This window comes from Diadema antillarum, unplaced genomic scaffold, assembly GCF_040938485.1.
Source record: "Diadema antillarum isolate AM-2024a unplaced genomic scaffold, OU_Dant_1.0 seq00000173_RagTag, whole genome shotgun sequence".
In the NCBI taxonomy this organism is placed as follows: Eukaryota; Metazoa; Echinodermata; class Echinoidea; order Diadematoida; family Diadematidae; genus Diadema; species Diadema antillarum.
Window position 1 is genome coordinate 30,441 of NW_027271242.1, and position 16,309 is coordinate 46,749.

Sequence of the window (16,309 nt, forward strand, 5' to 3'; positions counted from 1 at the left end):
AATAGCCTTACTACATGTATGTTTTGCACATTATGCAATCTACGTAAAACAGCCTTGCGCTAGCGAGAAAGCCGGCCAGTGTAACTCTTGCGCTGTCAGAATGTGATGTGAATTGATGTTTTAATAGTGCGTAAGTGCCAATGACGGGAAGTAAAGGAGTAAATAAAAACTACTAACAAAGACTACAGTCATCAAAAAGATGCACTTATTATCACAGAGCTTCACTTCATGTGCATTGACAGACATTGCAAGTAAATTGACCTGGCATTTTTTTACATCTAATAAATTGGCAGTGGTACGTGTCAGAATCTAGTTCTCTGGTTTGTGTTATTTTGTATCGTAACTCTTTTTAAACCCATCTGAAGTGCATACATGTATGTTCAAGAATGTTAATGAGTAAACGGAAATATGGACAGATATCATCTGTAACAAGCGTTTCCATCCAAGGCAAGGTTTACAGAAACCTTGACGCTCACTAGTTGTTGAAATAACCAATGTGTTATGGAGGTACGCTATATACAGCTGTATGCAAAACCTATGGATGCATTAGTAGAGAAGTGACAGATACAGGTAGTAATTTTCCTGGCAAAACAAGGTCACCACTCGACAACAGATGACACAGAACACATGTAAAATACTTGTCGGACATTTATTACAAGATGACTCTTGTTAAGGTATATTATTTTTAGAAGGATGATGTATTCTATTTACAACCCTCTAGCTTCTGCATTTTTTTTTTTTTTTTTTACTGAACACTATCATCCAATTGATTTTTAGTAATTTCCCAGAGCCATAATTATCAGTTGTAAGAACACATTATGATTCCACAAAATGCACCTCTTTACTACATATTTTCATGCATTAAATTTTCAGTGGAAAAAAAAAAATGAACAGTTTGAATCCAAGCATCATATATTGTAGATTATATACTGAAAGGACTTATAACAACAAAAGACAGTGCATGCCTTACTCCACCACAAACAAAGTATACCGTTACAAGATATCTTTTTATTCCTCCTACTTTTTATCCTGTGACACAAATTGTGCATTTACAGTAGTACATAGTTCACGAATACAGAGGCCTCCGACCTCCACATTTAGAGCTGACAATGTACACACTTAAGTTTTTCAGTGCCACAGCAGGCTTTGTGTTTGGCTTTAAAATACCTGCTATTAAGAACATTTCTAACACTGCATGAAAATGGAAGTTTTGAAGCTAGTACGGTATTGCGGTTGACAATTGATTGATCACAAGATGCCTCACAGTGGTTAACAATAGCACAAATGCACCAAATTTCCCCACAGACAACATGAACAGTGTTGGAATCAATCATAAGCCACAGCAGTTTACTTGCGTGGTCATATTCTATAGATATGGATTGCATCATGATAAAATATGTTTTTCCTATTTGACATTACATGTATTTCCATTAACTGTTGTTTGACCGAGTATCTAACGAATCAATTTGAACACTACCTGGACAGCAAATTTTAACAAGTAACCACCAAAATGTTTGGCAATTGCTAGAATCTAATTATCATGGTACTGTATTTCATTGTTTGTTACACACGAATATTAATTTCTACCTTGAATTACTCTTGTTTGAAATCAAAGTATAATATCCTATTACCCCTTGAGATTGTGTAATATATTCAAGATCATCGCATCAAGGCCCAGATTAATGGAACGCATACATCAGCTGCGATTCATGTGGCAGCAGCATGGCACCAACAGCAAAGTTAAGGATTATAGTTCGTGACAAAGTATCTTCAACTTCTTGAACGTTCACTAACTATAGATTTCTGTACAAATCAAAACCCCAACCGAGGTGAAAATGATGATCCTAAATGAATGAATAGAGTGGAAAGTACAAACTGCAATACTGCTCAAATGATGAAACTTCTGTGAAGGAGGAATAGTACAAGTGTGTGTGTGTGTGTGTGTGTGTGTGTGTGTATGTGGTGTGTGTGTATGTGTATGAGTATGTGCTCTTTGCTATTTAGAGAAGGAAAAGGCACTCCAGCTACTGATGTACGTAACCGACCCTGGCACAAGCTAGTTTTAGTGTCCAGTGTTTAATAGCAAAGTGCTTGCATTACTACAATGGTACATCATTTTGCGTGCCCCTCTCAGTACAAAGTTATATTTCACACTATATGGTACAAAATTCACTCAGTTATGAATATAGACATCTGTGAATAACTTTTGAAATGTAAGAATGCAAAAACACCTGAATTTCACCTTGCAAGAGATTTGGCATGTAGTACACAGTTAGATTAAAATATATGTAAACAAGAGTGTACAATAGTTCATCATGCATAAATAAGTATATACATGTGGCTAGAATATATGTGACACACATGCACATAATATCCACTTGATTTTAGTACATGTACCAATGTTTACTTACGATAGACAAAATTGACAAGTTTGTCAATACGTTGATAGACTTTGCTAAGAAACAAACAGAAAACACATACTGGTGGTAATGATGAATGTCCTCACTTTTCTGTGTTCATTGAAAAAAAAATACAGTAATTGATTAATCAACTGATTAATGACATACATACACATACCACTAGCACATTTGAATATAATCATGGAGACTGAATGTAGAACTTATTAAAAATTAATGAATTACAGCACATTGCTCGCTTAACCCTAAAAAGACTGGGGGGGGGCTTTTTGGGCCCCCCTCAACACTTTTTTGCGATAAATCTGGAACGTAAAAATCTTGCGCCGCGACGTTTTATGACTTTTTTCTTTTAAGTCTTGCGCAACTTTTGAGACCAAATTCGTGATGCCCGGGTACGTGGTTCTGAAGTTACGCAATATTTTGTAAGTGCATGTCAGACCCGAAATTGCTCAAAAACATGATTTCATGTACAAATCCAATGCAAATTCTGTTTCTGACCAATATTCATAAATGTATAATTATTTTTACTTTTACTGATCAAAATCAATTAATTTCATGTTCTTTGTGATTGAAATAGTGTAGCCGATGATTTCCATAAAAACAATAAAAAACCAAAAGTCAAAAAACAAGAAATACATAAGAAATTTTAAAAACAATAAAATACATAAGAAAAAATTTTGATACCGCCATTTTTTTTGATGTACATTCAATAAGAATCCTACACAAAGTACCTAAACCAAAAATTAGCAGTTTTGGACCCATAATTACAGATTTACTGCCATTTTTTTTTAATACATGCATGAATTAGCATAATTAATTTATTAAGAACAAATTTGAATATTTGTGAAATAATTACATATTCAGTTTTGTAGATTACTGTGTGGGTGACGCGTGTGCCAATTTTCCTTGCGATCATGCGGTCAACGGCCAAGATCTTAGGGGGGGCCCAATGAGCCCCCCCCCCCCCCCCCCCCCCCGTCCTACGAGGCATTAAAGGGAAGATAAACCCCAAGAACAATGTGGATTGAATGAAAGCAGCAACATTAGCGGAACACATCAGTGAAAGTTTGAAGAAAATCGGACAATCGATGCAAAAGTTATGAATTTTTAAAGTTTTGGTGTTGGAACCGCTGGATGAGGAGACTACTAGAGGTTATGACGTATGAGTGGACAACAATACCAAGGAAATATAAAGAAAATACTACAAAAATCCATTTTTCATGAAAATTACAAATTTCATCAACTTGATATTGACATATGTTAAGGGTAGCAATTATTCCCCCTGCTTTCTGAAAGCGGTTGGTCCACTGCTCTTTCATAATTCTAGAAAAGTGATTTTTTGTTGAATTTCCTTTATATTTTCTTTGTATCGTTGTCCACTCATACGTCATTTCCTCTAGTAGTCTCCTCATCCAGCGGTTCCATCACCAAAACTTTAAAAAGTCATAACTTTTGCATCGATTGACCGATTTTCCTCAAACTTTCACTGATGTGTTCTACTAATGTTGCTGCTTTCACTCAATCCACATTGCTCTTTGGGTTTACCTTCCCTTTAAAATAGCCCAGTCTTTTTAGGGTTAAAGGGGTCCTCCGGATGATTTTCAGACTTTTACATTTGAACAACTATAAATTAGTCCAACTGAGTACAGAGTTTCAGAATTTACAGTGATTGGGATAAGTAATGAGAATGTTTTCAAAATTTATAACAAATTGCAATGAACAAGGATGATGACAAGACAGCCTCACCATAAGAATGCATGAGTTGGGGCTCAAGGAAGCAGAACAAAAGAAGAAGGCATGCATGGATTTTTCACAGGTGAACTTGTTGAGCAAGCGGTATTGTAATGGAATTACACTGCTACATTTCTGAAATATATGAGGCTCTGATGTCATCATCACTGTTCAGTGTAATTTGTTTAAGATTTTCAATTTATTGGTTTCTCTGTTCAAGGACCACAATATATTCCACGAATCTATACATGGAGCTGTTGATTTATGTACTACATGATGTGAAATTATGAAAATCGTCCGGAATGCCCCTTTAAATCACCTATTTTGAAGCCACAATTCCTGCTTGTTTGGCAATGTGCATACTGTATCAAGCATCTTTAAAAAATGCATGTTTGACAGATTAAACCAGAATGTCAACATGCAAGTTTTCAAATTCTGCACAAGCACAGGTTTGGAGTTGCCCACAAGGGGTTAAACATGTCATGAATAACTTCAAAAATATAAAATGAATAAAAAAATCACCCAGATTCCTCTCACAGTGTCTTTTCCCAACTTTAGCCCCCACAGCCTCCAAGTATCAATCATCTGTGCTTCATGGGAAAAACCAAGTAAAGTGTTCTGACAGATGATACCCCTAGGTATGCTTTATTTCTTCTCAAACATAATCTCCCTTCCAGTCAGTCAGTCAGTCTGGATCCGATGTTGGATTTCCAACAACCTTGCCACTATTCTCTTTACACATCATTCGTCAATTTTGAAGGCCTGCATAAAAGGCAAGTAAATAACCTTTCTACTTCCTGTCCTCTATCTGTACTTGGCAGTAGGTTCCAGCAGTTCTCGTTTACTCAACATGTACTGCTCCACAATTAATGTAATATATTGACAAATCTTCAGTTAAATTGTATAATATAATATCCAAGACGATCAAGAATATTTTCTACTCAATGCGAGAGTGATTCTCATGTCTCTTTTTTTATGTCAATTAATGATTTGTAATTCAGCTACATTAAAGTTTTTAAACAGATTTTGGAAATACAGTGTAGGACGATTTACTAACAAAATTTCACCTTGGTGTATAAAAAAAAAATCCTATCGCTATTGGGGCAACAATACCTTGTGTCTCAAAAATGTCAAATATTCAATTCAGGAGAGTGGAAAAACATTGCAGCCAAAGAAAATGTTAACAAATGGAATTGCCTTTTCTTTGCATGCCATGGTGGCTTTATTTTTGGGGTAAGACAAATAGGATTTGGACAGGACATCACTTAACTGATTATCTGACAATTAAACCAAAAAAGTGGTTTTCACCAAAATCAGCTGTACAAGGTATTGTCAACCCCACCAACGACATGAAAGACAATGTGCAAAAATAACAGTTTTTGCATCAACAACAAAAAGGTGTTCGAAACATTTGCAAAATCAAAACTGAGACAATTGTAGATTGTCTCAAATATGTTTTTACACAAAAAAAAAAAAAATGGGGGGGGGGGGGCGCAAGAGACAAACATTGTACTTGTAACCTCAAAGAATAGCAACATCTGTTTTGTATCGGACTTCACTGAGCATATAATGATATGATTGTGTTGAATTCTTGCCACTCTGCAATATCTAGAATGAATATAAAATTGCACCACAAATTTATTATAACTACACGTATTCATAACAAAGTAAAGTGATGGATTCTTGTGAAATATAGTCACTTTGCTTGTACTTCACTGAAAATGCACCCTGGCTTTATATTCAAATAGCACTATGACATGTAATGTGATATAAATTACTTTATGCAATATCATAATGATAAATACACACAACAACATTTATTCATAAGAATTCAATCCATATTTACCAAACTAAAATGCACAAATTGCTGGCACATATATAACATGTACATAAAATACCAAGAGATCATTATCTAAGACAGTTCAAAGTTAAAAAGGTACATACAATGTTTATACACAGAGGAATACAATGTTCCCTTTTTCACAGTCTTTAATACGCAGAGCAAGAATGAGAATTCAATGTCTCCTACAGAAATTTTGAAACTTAGGAGCAGTTTCGTATGATTGTCTTCATGTTTTGTTTGAATGTACTGTGTACGGAGTAAAATCATGAATGTCATCACCTCAAAACTCTTCCAAAATTAAATGAAAGAAAATAAAAGGCATCAAAATCAGGACTTTGGTCAATTAGTTCTAGCAACTACATGATACAACCCCTTGTTCAAAATACTGTAAGAGTGGAAATTTTCTCAGTGTTGACATTTTTGTACATTACACGCAGGATGAGACTAGCACAAAAATAAGACTGTGTGTGCAAATTTGCTGCTTGTTAATGCGTAATTTGGAATCCAAGGTAGGCATATTATAGTGGTACAGTGTATAACTGTTGTGTTATTTGTAGTTTTCGTCACATTCACTAGTCCTACAGTGGGAGTGAATATGCTGTCGTAGTGCGGACCAGTTACCTTTTTGTGCTGTCCAAGTCACAGCTGTGAGCTGTTTGTGATGGTGGTCCACAAAATTGAAATGACACCAAACTCATCTCACCTGGCCAAGCGCAAAAACTGGTTTGCACCTAAAAAATTTCTGCTCTTAATACAGTACATGCAAGTTGTTGTTGGCAGGCTATTACAAGACTGCAATCATTTGATGCAGAGAATACCACTTGTTCTTATTCATTCTATGCCATTACAATACAGTAAAGTGAAAATTTATGTAAAGGTATATGGGATCTCCTCTGATTTACAAACATATTTGGTTGCTCCTAACATCATCCATAACTTTTGCTTGGTCATAATTCCAATTTTAATGAAACTTCTCAACTGACTTACTGGTTTGACTGATTTTAAGATTGCTTTCTAGTTTAGGGTATCCTTCCATTATTATACATTTAACATAAACTGACAACTTTTCAGGTTACATATTCTATAAGTATGCACCATACTTTAAATGCTCATGCAAGAATTCAACCATTAAAACTCAATGACCAGATATTGGAGCTACTACATGTATATGAGCTCAAAGGAAATTGGAATGAATCATATTATAGAGTCAACATCACATTCTTCACCCACTTTGATGTCCCACCATTGAAGAGGTCTTCTCTATGCCAACACAAAATAAACCCCCAAACAAGATAAATGATCTGTCGTTCTTCACACCAGTTAAGTGTGCATTTTATATTTCAATGTACATGTGTACTTTCATTAATGGTCCAAATGTTAAATGTCCAAATCAATTTCTATGTCCTGCTAGATGCAAGTAATTCCTCCTTTTCTAGACAGCTGCCGGTTTAAAGTGAAATGAAAAAAAAAAAATGTCCCTTTATCTACGATGAAAATTTGTGTGTACCTGGAAAGCTCCCATGCTGCCAATGAGTTGCATCATACAGGTTGTTGGAAAACAAACAAATAAATATATAATTATATACCAGTATCTACTCTGCAGTGCTGAAAGTGAAGATCTGCTGACATACATGTAGGAACTCACATTTACCACATTCATTAAGGAAAAAGTGTATCAAATCAACAAGTCTAGTGTGCAAGCTTGAATACTCTGTACTTGCTTAACACTGTGTCTTGTATTGGAGTAAGATAGCAAGCCTTTAATAAGCATGAGGACTTCTTCTTTTGATGCCACAGGTAATCGACCAGCAGTGTTGCTGTTTGCTTACCAGCAGAATACACTTTCACTTTATCCCCTATGCTCATTAAAAGAGTAATAGATACAGTTTTCTTTCCTACCATACATATTTGAACACGTAAGAGTTGACATCAGAATCTTCACATGCCATCTCGTTATTTGTAGCCAATCAGTCCCTAAGAGCTGACTTGCCACTGTTGACAAAAAAAGAAAAACAAAATGAAAAGAAAATAGTATGGCACATTGCTTGTAAATAATAAGATTATCCAGACAGTACTGTATGTTCATGTGGATTATGAATTGTTAACATCCCTGTGGTTTATTCCACCTGTAGCTGCTGAAGGACATAATAAAAATATTTTTAGACCTATACATACATAAACTTTTTTCCCTATATTGTTTGTTTTGATTTTATTCATTGCTTTACATCTCATTTGAATGTTCAAATATACAAAATGGATACAGCTGTATTATATACGGAACAAAAAAAAAAAAAAAACATCCCCTATCAAAGATTACAGTAAACAATATGAATTGAATATTTGATCTATGAAAAATACACACACACATACACTGCATCATCTCACATTGTAGTTACAAACCATGATATAACAACTGCATCTAATTTAATAGGGCACTGCACATATAGGGAGATAGCACTGTGGTAACTGATCCAGCTATGATTATCATCAATTTCCTAGCATCATCAGTTGCTATAAATATCTGGATATATCACAGGATTGTTGCGATGGAATGGACTCCCTGTGCAACAATTCCTGGATAGAAGTGGATCATGAATTAAACAGAGAGAAAGCAACAACAAACAAATGAACATAGCAAGCAAATCTTACCCGAAGTCCACCCCCTCCTGCGTCATCCATTTTGGCCGCTTTCCGTTCCGCCTCTTCCTTCTGCTGCTGCTTCCTCTTCACTCCCTCTGGATCCTTAAGTCCTCGACTCTCTTGCTGTGTTTTTTTATGGAGAGGATTAGAAAGTTTGGTTGCATGGCGTTTTACATGCCAGCATCTGGGGGCTGAATTGTGCATGTAGCAATGGGTGTAACTTAGGAAGGTGACACAACATTAACCTTTACTCCTTTGACAAATTTTGCTCTTATAGTTTTATTTTTTTCCCAGGGCACAGGGTTGGGGTTGTGATAGATAGGTTTACTCTGATGTGAGGATTAGGATTAGGGCTAGGATTATGTTTGTGAGTAGAATTCATGTTTGTCTCAGCTTCCAAATATTTAATACGAGCAATCACTGCAGGCACAAATGTCATGGAACCGGCTCGGAATTCCACTATCATTTAAAAATCTCATCAAAGGCACTTTTCATTTCCAGATGTCATTGCTGGCTAGCAATTTGATATGCTGTCATGCAGGCTGAAAATGATGTAACACTTGAAAATAAATACTTCAAAAGAGCATGATGACTGCATCATCATGTTGTAACAAATAAATATGTCATCAAAACTTTTGGCACCAAAAAGATGTTTTTGTTTGCTCTCTTTGCAGTTTTTCTCAGCATAATTAATACCAGTCAAATATTTATGCATTTCAACTCATTTTAATATCCTAATTCAATTATGACTTTAAAGGGACTTTTTAACTCTTTATGTGCCACGTTCGCACGTCCGACTCAGTCGACGGTATGCCAACTTCGCATATTCTGCTCAACAAGCAAAGCCGCCAAAACCGATCGATAAATCGCTAATCCCAGCGGTACAATCAAAGCGTTTCTTGCGCTTTTGTTCCTCTCACATACGGCTTGCATGCTATGTGGTGACTGACTATCAAGCGGTGTTCCCAACTAGATTTGCGTGTACATTCTTAGTTTCTGTCACTATTTTATGTGCAAAATGTCTTTACAGTAATGTAGCAACTGGTAATTCAAAAGAAAAATTGAAAATAAAATTGTGATACATGGTATATGAAAGCAAAGTTTGGCATTCCTCTTTAACTTTACTCACTATTATGTCCAGCTTAACAGAAATTTGTAGAAGTTATACAAATTGGAAAAACAGAATTCTTTCTAAAAGCATGACTACCTTCGTGTCTCAGAATAACGTGGCACACAGGGGGTTTCCACCATGGCACTAACTATACACAGCCCAGTCGCATAGCGTAGTAACAGCGTCTGGTCGGGCTACCATGGCACATAAAGAGTTAAACACACATCTCCATGACTAGCTACTGCCCTACCTGATGATAAAATGCGATGTTCCTATGCTATGGTATGATACATTACGTACACACACACTGTGTAATCCTATTGTTATGAAGACACTGAAAATGAAGTTACAAAATATCAGAAAGACAGTGTTAGAACTCAGAGACTGTTACCTGCTGCAAACGTTTTTCTGCTGCTTCTGCCTGCTGTCTTCTTCTCACCTCCTGTATTCACGAAACAGGTCAAATAATTCATGAAGTATGAACATGAACAATTTTCTCTTGAGTCTAGGACTCTAGTCAAGAGGCTGGAAATTTTCATATTGCATCATATACTCGTAATACACGCAAGTATACTACATGCATACACACATCATCATCATCATGGATACACAGCAACAGAACAGATTTTTCATAACGTTGTGTGGTTGAGTGCAGATTAGCCCCGCAGACCGCGCCGCTATGATGCGGCGGGGTCCTGGCGGCTACCTCGCAGTTTCGCTAAAGTGAGAATCACAAACAACTCCCTATTGCCACATACGGCGACTTCACGAATAAATCTATATGGGTAAATTTCTATCACATCATAAACACAGTGACAATAAAAAATGAAATATACATTACCCCACTGCCTTGGTTCTTTTCACCAATTTATCTGGAAACTGCACATTTTTCCACATTTTTTAGGAGTAAGCGGCCTGCCCTAGTGGGAGAGCCGTGCTACCATATTGAACGTGTATCCATTAGTAAGCATCTACGCATGAAGCGAGTAATACGTAGCCTTTTGTCAAGGCCCTCTCGCTGTATGGTGTAGAGAGCCCAGCCGAGTATCAAAGGTAGCGCGACTCGCTTCGCTCGTCCCTTCGCTCGTCCGTTACAGCGAGAGGGCCTTGACAAAAGGCTAGCATGCAATGTTAGTGAGCATCGGTGAGCTGAAGATAATTTGCCTTATAAGACAACATTTTCTGCATCATAAGTAACGAAATGCATCAAACAGTCGCCGATTTGAATCATTTAGGTTTAATCGACCCATGTAAGTATTCCTAGAGTAAAATATCCCGTTTGCGGCAGTTTAAGCATTGTTAAGGGTTTTTCCAACTTGTAAACAAATCAGGCAAATTATTTTCAACCATTTCATATATCATAGACAAGATTATTCATTAACGCAATTGTTTTCATGAAAGAAATTTACCATTGACCAACGCAGTTTTCATGATTTACCAGGGCAAAACCCGGCACAATTTTCGCCGATAAGGGCGATATGCGACGTAGTATTTCTGCTTGCGGCACGATGTACAATCCCTATGCAATACGCGCATGCTCCGCGATCTTTAGCTGAACGCCTTCACATGTCTCGCGAACATTGCGTAAGCGCCAATTCCCATTGCGAAAGCACGTGAAAATAGCGTGCGCACATGCATTGGCCGCAAACAAGATCGCAATTCTGGCGGTGCTGTTGATGTCTTTCTCGTGTTTTTCTCATTTTTTTTCGATGGTAACATCCACTTTCCGAAAAAATGGCGGCCCACATCGGCTCGCGAAAATTCTATTTTACGTGAGGATATGTTTTCAAAATCCATGAACATCGAGAAAACGACAAAAAATCCAGTTTCTTGGACCATTGTTTCTTAACTGTTATGTTAAGAAGTACCGAAAATTTCATTTTGGATGCGATATGTTGTCATTTAGGTGAGAAAATTTCACTTTCGTCAGAGATCGTGCCCATTTTATCGGTTGGTTTTTGTTGAATTCTAGTGTGTTAGTATATGTGTAGTGTGCATGTAACAGTGCAATGCTGTGTTTAGCTGTATATTACCGTGTATGTTGTACCTGCCGCGAACGGCTGCACGGCCGCTTACTGACGCAGTTACTCTAGTAGTTTTTGTTGAAAAATTTATAGCGCCGGAACGGCACCCGTTTTGTACAACATTAAGATCTGAATGCGAAAACGGCGCAGCCCCAACACGCTGTGCTGCACGTTGGGGCTGGTCGCAGTTAGGTGCAGATGTGATTTGTATACAAAGATAGGTCTAGTACACACAAAAACAAGGTTCCACCCACATACAATTGACTACTCTCTTTTCCTTTTAAAAGTAAACTAAATATCTCCATTAGTCCACGATGGAACTTCTTCTTTCTCGTAGTCTCACTCAACCACTCTCAATCTCTTTTCCCTTTCTTCTTTTTCTTATTGTTATTCTTTCAATAGAGACAAATTTTCTTATTATTTTCCACATTATTTCAAACTAAAGGACAATAATGCTTGTGGTGAGCATATTAACACAGAACTGCATCTCGTTTACCAATCTGGCTATGAAATTTACCCTCTACTTATTACGTACTAGGGATCTCACGTTAGGACCCATCTAGCGTTACACTAGCCCCGGAGACCGCGCCGCCAGGCGCGGTCCTGGCGGCTTCCCCGCAGTTTCGCTTATGTTATAGTTCAAGTATTCTGTGCGCTTGTGCAAGTGATTGTGAATTCTGTGAACATCGGTGAGCTGCTTATAAGACATCATTTTGTGCATCACAAGCAATGAAATGCATCAAACAGTCGCCGATGATAGTCATTTAGGTTTCATCGACCCATGTAAGTATTCCTAGTAGTTTCTGTTGAAAAATTAAGGAAATATAGCGCCGCAAAGGCACCCGTTTGTTCAACATGAAGATCTTTTATGGGAGCACGGCGCAGCCGCCACACTGCGTGTGGCGGCTGTCGCAGTTAGCGTTACACTAGAATTCTAGATTTTCTATGTAGGCCCGGGGCACCGTGACTTAGTACAGTCCCACCCGTCAATAATCATGTTCGTAGACAACTGAAAGGCGACAACCATCCATAAAGTGACTCTATCCATTCGTCCCTTAATAAATGCGAATCGACTTTTAATGGTCCTTCTCGAAATACTTACAGGATCCTCTTCTGGATAATCTTCCCTTGATCCAAACAAGCACTCGTTACAAGCACCCATGTTGCTATAGTATAAAACGACTTCTGCAGGATGCACAAAATACGATAGCACTGTTAATATTGCAAGTGTTGTCGCGATGCTATGCGTCGCTATAACGCGCTATCACAGAGAACTGCTGTGGTACAATGGTCTGTCGTGTTATGTGTAGAGAGGTACAGGTGTGCACCTACCTCGCGCCCGCTGCACCTTCAACACTATCTTTTCTTGGTGAGGTTGGGTGGAGCCAAAGAGGTTCTCAATTTGGGTGGAGCACTTTATTGGTACATCGAGGGAGGTAGTGGGAGACTTCGACTTCACATTCAGTTCTGACTCGACATGATAGTTCGGGCAAATAGATTTCTTTCTCTTCGTATCTTTACTAGCCCGAAACGTTTGTTTGTTTGTTTGTTTGTTTGTTTGTTGTTGTTGTTGTTGGGTTTTTTTTTTTTTGGGGGGGGGGGGTTTGTTTGTTTGTTTTAAAGAACTGGAAAATAATCAAATAATCAATTAATCAAAACAATGTAAGGCCTTTTTATGGCATTTGAGGTTCTATGATCTCGAATCTGAGTAAGAGATTGCAAGAGATTTATTCATCATAAATTTCAATATTTTTGCAACAAAGCGGAAGAGAAAAGACGGGTGGTCATAATGACTTCTGATATAGACAGATCTATGAACAATCTATCCGCCCCCCCCCCCAAAAAAAAAAGATACTTTCTATTCATTTTTAACGAATTTTGAAAGGAAGGCTAAAAAAAAGAGGGAGCCCTAATTTTGATGTCGATGATTTTGATAGTGTAGTTGGTTGATAACTTTCGAAGAATGTGTGTATTTTTGACAATGGCTATATACTGGATGAATATTTAAAAGACTAATGGAATTTAAATCACTGCATGGTGCTATGATGGAGGGGAGAGGGAATATGAGGGTTAATATGCACACTCTCTGTGATCACCAGACAAACAACAAATTGATGATTTTTTTTTTGTTCAGCATTCTTTATTCTATGAATAAATAATGTAACATGAAAAGCGAGTAGATTGCCTCCTGAATTTAACAGGAGACACAAGGCAAAGACAAAGGATAATACAGAAAAACATGTATTTATACATCTTACATAATATCATTGATAACAGACACACTCGACAATAATGCAGTTACATAACCACGAACAAATTGACCAAAAATACATTTATACACAAACAAATTCAAATATGCAATATTTGAATCTAAAACATACAGTTCCATCTTAATTATACACTTTTATCTCATTCTTCTATTTTTTCTTCTCTTTGCCTCTTACTAACTCTTTCTCTTCAGTTTCCTCTCTCTCTCTCTCTCTCCCCTCTCTTCTCTCTCTCTCTACCTTCTCCTCCTTAAATTCTTAAAGACACCTCCTTCCTTTATTATACCCTTCTCCTTGCTCCATAACCCATAAATTCATTTAACACCTTATTAATTTCTTCTCCCAAAACTCCACTTTAACTTTCTTATTGAAAAATAACAGCAATTCATTAACAATACCACATCATATCAAATAACATAAAATCTTATATATCATATATACATTAAAGGGTGTGTACAGTTCTGGTCGAGGTGAAAATTTAGCCTTCAACATTTTGCAAGATATTCAGAAACCACTCTATGAGATGTCAAAGAGCATGCAATTCTAAGGGGTATCAAAAGTTTATTTGATGAAAATCGGTTTTGAAATGGCTGAGATATCCAAAAACAAGGTGAAGCAAAGAGATCCTAATAAAAGTGTGGCATGTTGCCTTTTATTATTATCACTTTTTGGGATATCCGAGTCAGCCATTTGAAAACCAATTTTCATCAAATAAATGTTGAATCCTTCTTAAAATTACATGCTTTTTCATATTTCATATGAGATTTCTCATTATCTCACTTAGGAATGTTCAAAACATGAATCCCCACCTCAACCAGCACTGTGCAGTCCCTTCAAAAATAAACTAAATCTCAAATTACTCTTCTCCTTATATAAACCTGTTTGTTAGAGATGTTAGATATTACACAACTGTTAGATGAGGATGTGAAATCATGTCTTCTTGCCTTTTCGAGTCCGACTATAGGTGAGAAAGTGAGCTGTGTGCAGTGGCGTATCTAGGGGAAACGGCGCCCGGGGCAAGCGTGAAAATTGCGCCCCTATTTCTGAAAAAGTGTTCAACCCCAACCCCATCCCGGTAGGGACTTTAAACAAAGTCTACATGATATGCTTTTTTCAAGCACTTAAAATGGGTCTTTTTGAGGGTGATTTAAATGTAGCGAATTTTGATAAATTTTGGCGAGCGAGCGCAGCGAGTGAGCCGAAAATTTTTGTATTTCAGCTTACAAAACATGGAATTCTTGTCATTTTTTGCTTATCAAATCTTACAATTCTAATCAAGATATAGTGACGGCCTTATAGATATAACAATTTATACCAACAAACTGAGGACTTAAAAAAAATACTCTAAATTAGTGCGCGCGAGTGAGCCGAAATTTGTATATTTCTGCGTCATCATCACGTTTTGTTCTTATCTCTCTTTTTTTTATAATAATATATATAAATTTTGGCGAGCGAGCGCAGCGAGCGAGCCGAAAATTTTTGTATTTCAGCTTACAAAACATGGAATTTTTGTCATTTTTTGCTTATAATCTTACAATTCTAATCAAGATATAGTGACGGCCTTATAGATAACGATTTATACCACCAAACTGAGGACTTGAAAAAATACTCTAAATTAGTACGAGCGAGTGAGCCGAAATTTGTATATTCCGCGTCATCATTGCGTTTTGTTCTTATCTTGTTTGATTTTGGGGTTTTTTGCGCCCCCCCCCCCCCGTATGTTCGAAACCGTTGGCGCCTTTTGATCCAATTGGCGATCGCTTCAGAACGAAAGAAATTGCAGCCGCTGCTCAGTGAAACATTTTGCCTGCTAAATATTAAATGACATGTGTGAACACAATAGACATTGTCATTTTGTCCGCGTCATCAAGTTTTGTTCTTATCTTCTTTTTATATATATATTTGGCGAGCGAGCGCAGCGAGCGCGCCGAAAATTTTTGTATTTCAGCTTACGGAACATGGAATTCTTGTGTGAACACAATAAACATTGTCATTTTGTCCGCGTCATCATCATGTTTTGTTTTTATCTTGTTTGATTTGGTTTTCTGCCCCCCCCATCATTCTCCCTTCCCCCCCCCCCTTCCGAGCGAGTTTTTTTCTTCTTTTTTTTCTTCTTCTTCTTCTTTTTTCTTTTCTACTTTTTCTTCTTCGGTTTTTTTTTTTCTTCTTTTCTTCGCTTTTTTTTTTCGTTTTTTGCGCCCCCAAGGAGTGGCGCCCGGGGCACGTGCCCCCCTTGCCCCCCCCCCCCCCCCCCTAGATACGCCACTGGCTGTGTG

The 16,309-nt window shown here is 37.2% G+C and overlaps 1 protein-coding gene across 1 annotated transcript; it reads right to left on the reverse strand.

Moving 5' to 3' along the window:
• Window positions 1–7,965: 7,965 nt before the first annotated feature.
• LOC139728318 (uncharacterized) lies at window positions 7,966–12,948 on the reverse strand. Its single transcript, XM_071639265.1, has 4 exons — window positions 12,869–12,948; window positions 10,134–10,184; window positions 8,641–8,754; window positions 7,966–7,983 (listed from the first exon to the last, which is right to left on the reverse strand). The coding sequence occupies exons 1-4, from the start codon at window positions 12,926–12,928 to the stop codon at window positions 7,966–7,968; spliced, it is 243 nt and encodes an 80-aa protein (XP_071495366.1). The 5' UTR covers window positions 12,929–12,948.
• Between the last annotated feature and the right edge of the window lie 3,361 nt (window positions 12,949–16,309).

Coding starts and splice junctions, on each gene's coding strand:
- LOC139728318 (XM_071639265.1), bottom strand. CDS start 12,928: ATGGGTGCTTGTAACGAGTGCTTGTTTGGATCAAGGGAAGATTATCCA. Junction 10,185..12,868: donor ATTATCCAGAAGAGGATCCT/GTAAGTATTTCG, acceptor TCGTGAATACAG/GAGGTGAGAAGAAGACAGCA. Junction 8,755..10,133: donor CAGAAAAACGTTTGCAGCAG/GTAACAGTCTCT, acceptor AAAAAAACACAG/CAAGAGAGTCGAGGACTTAA.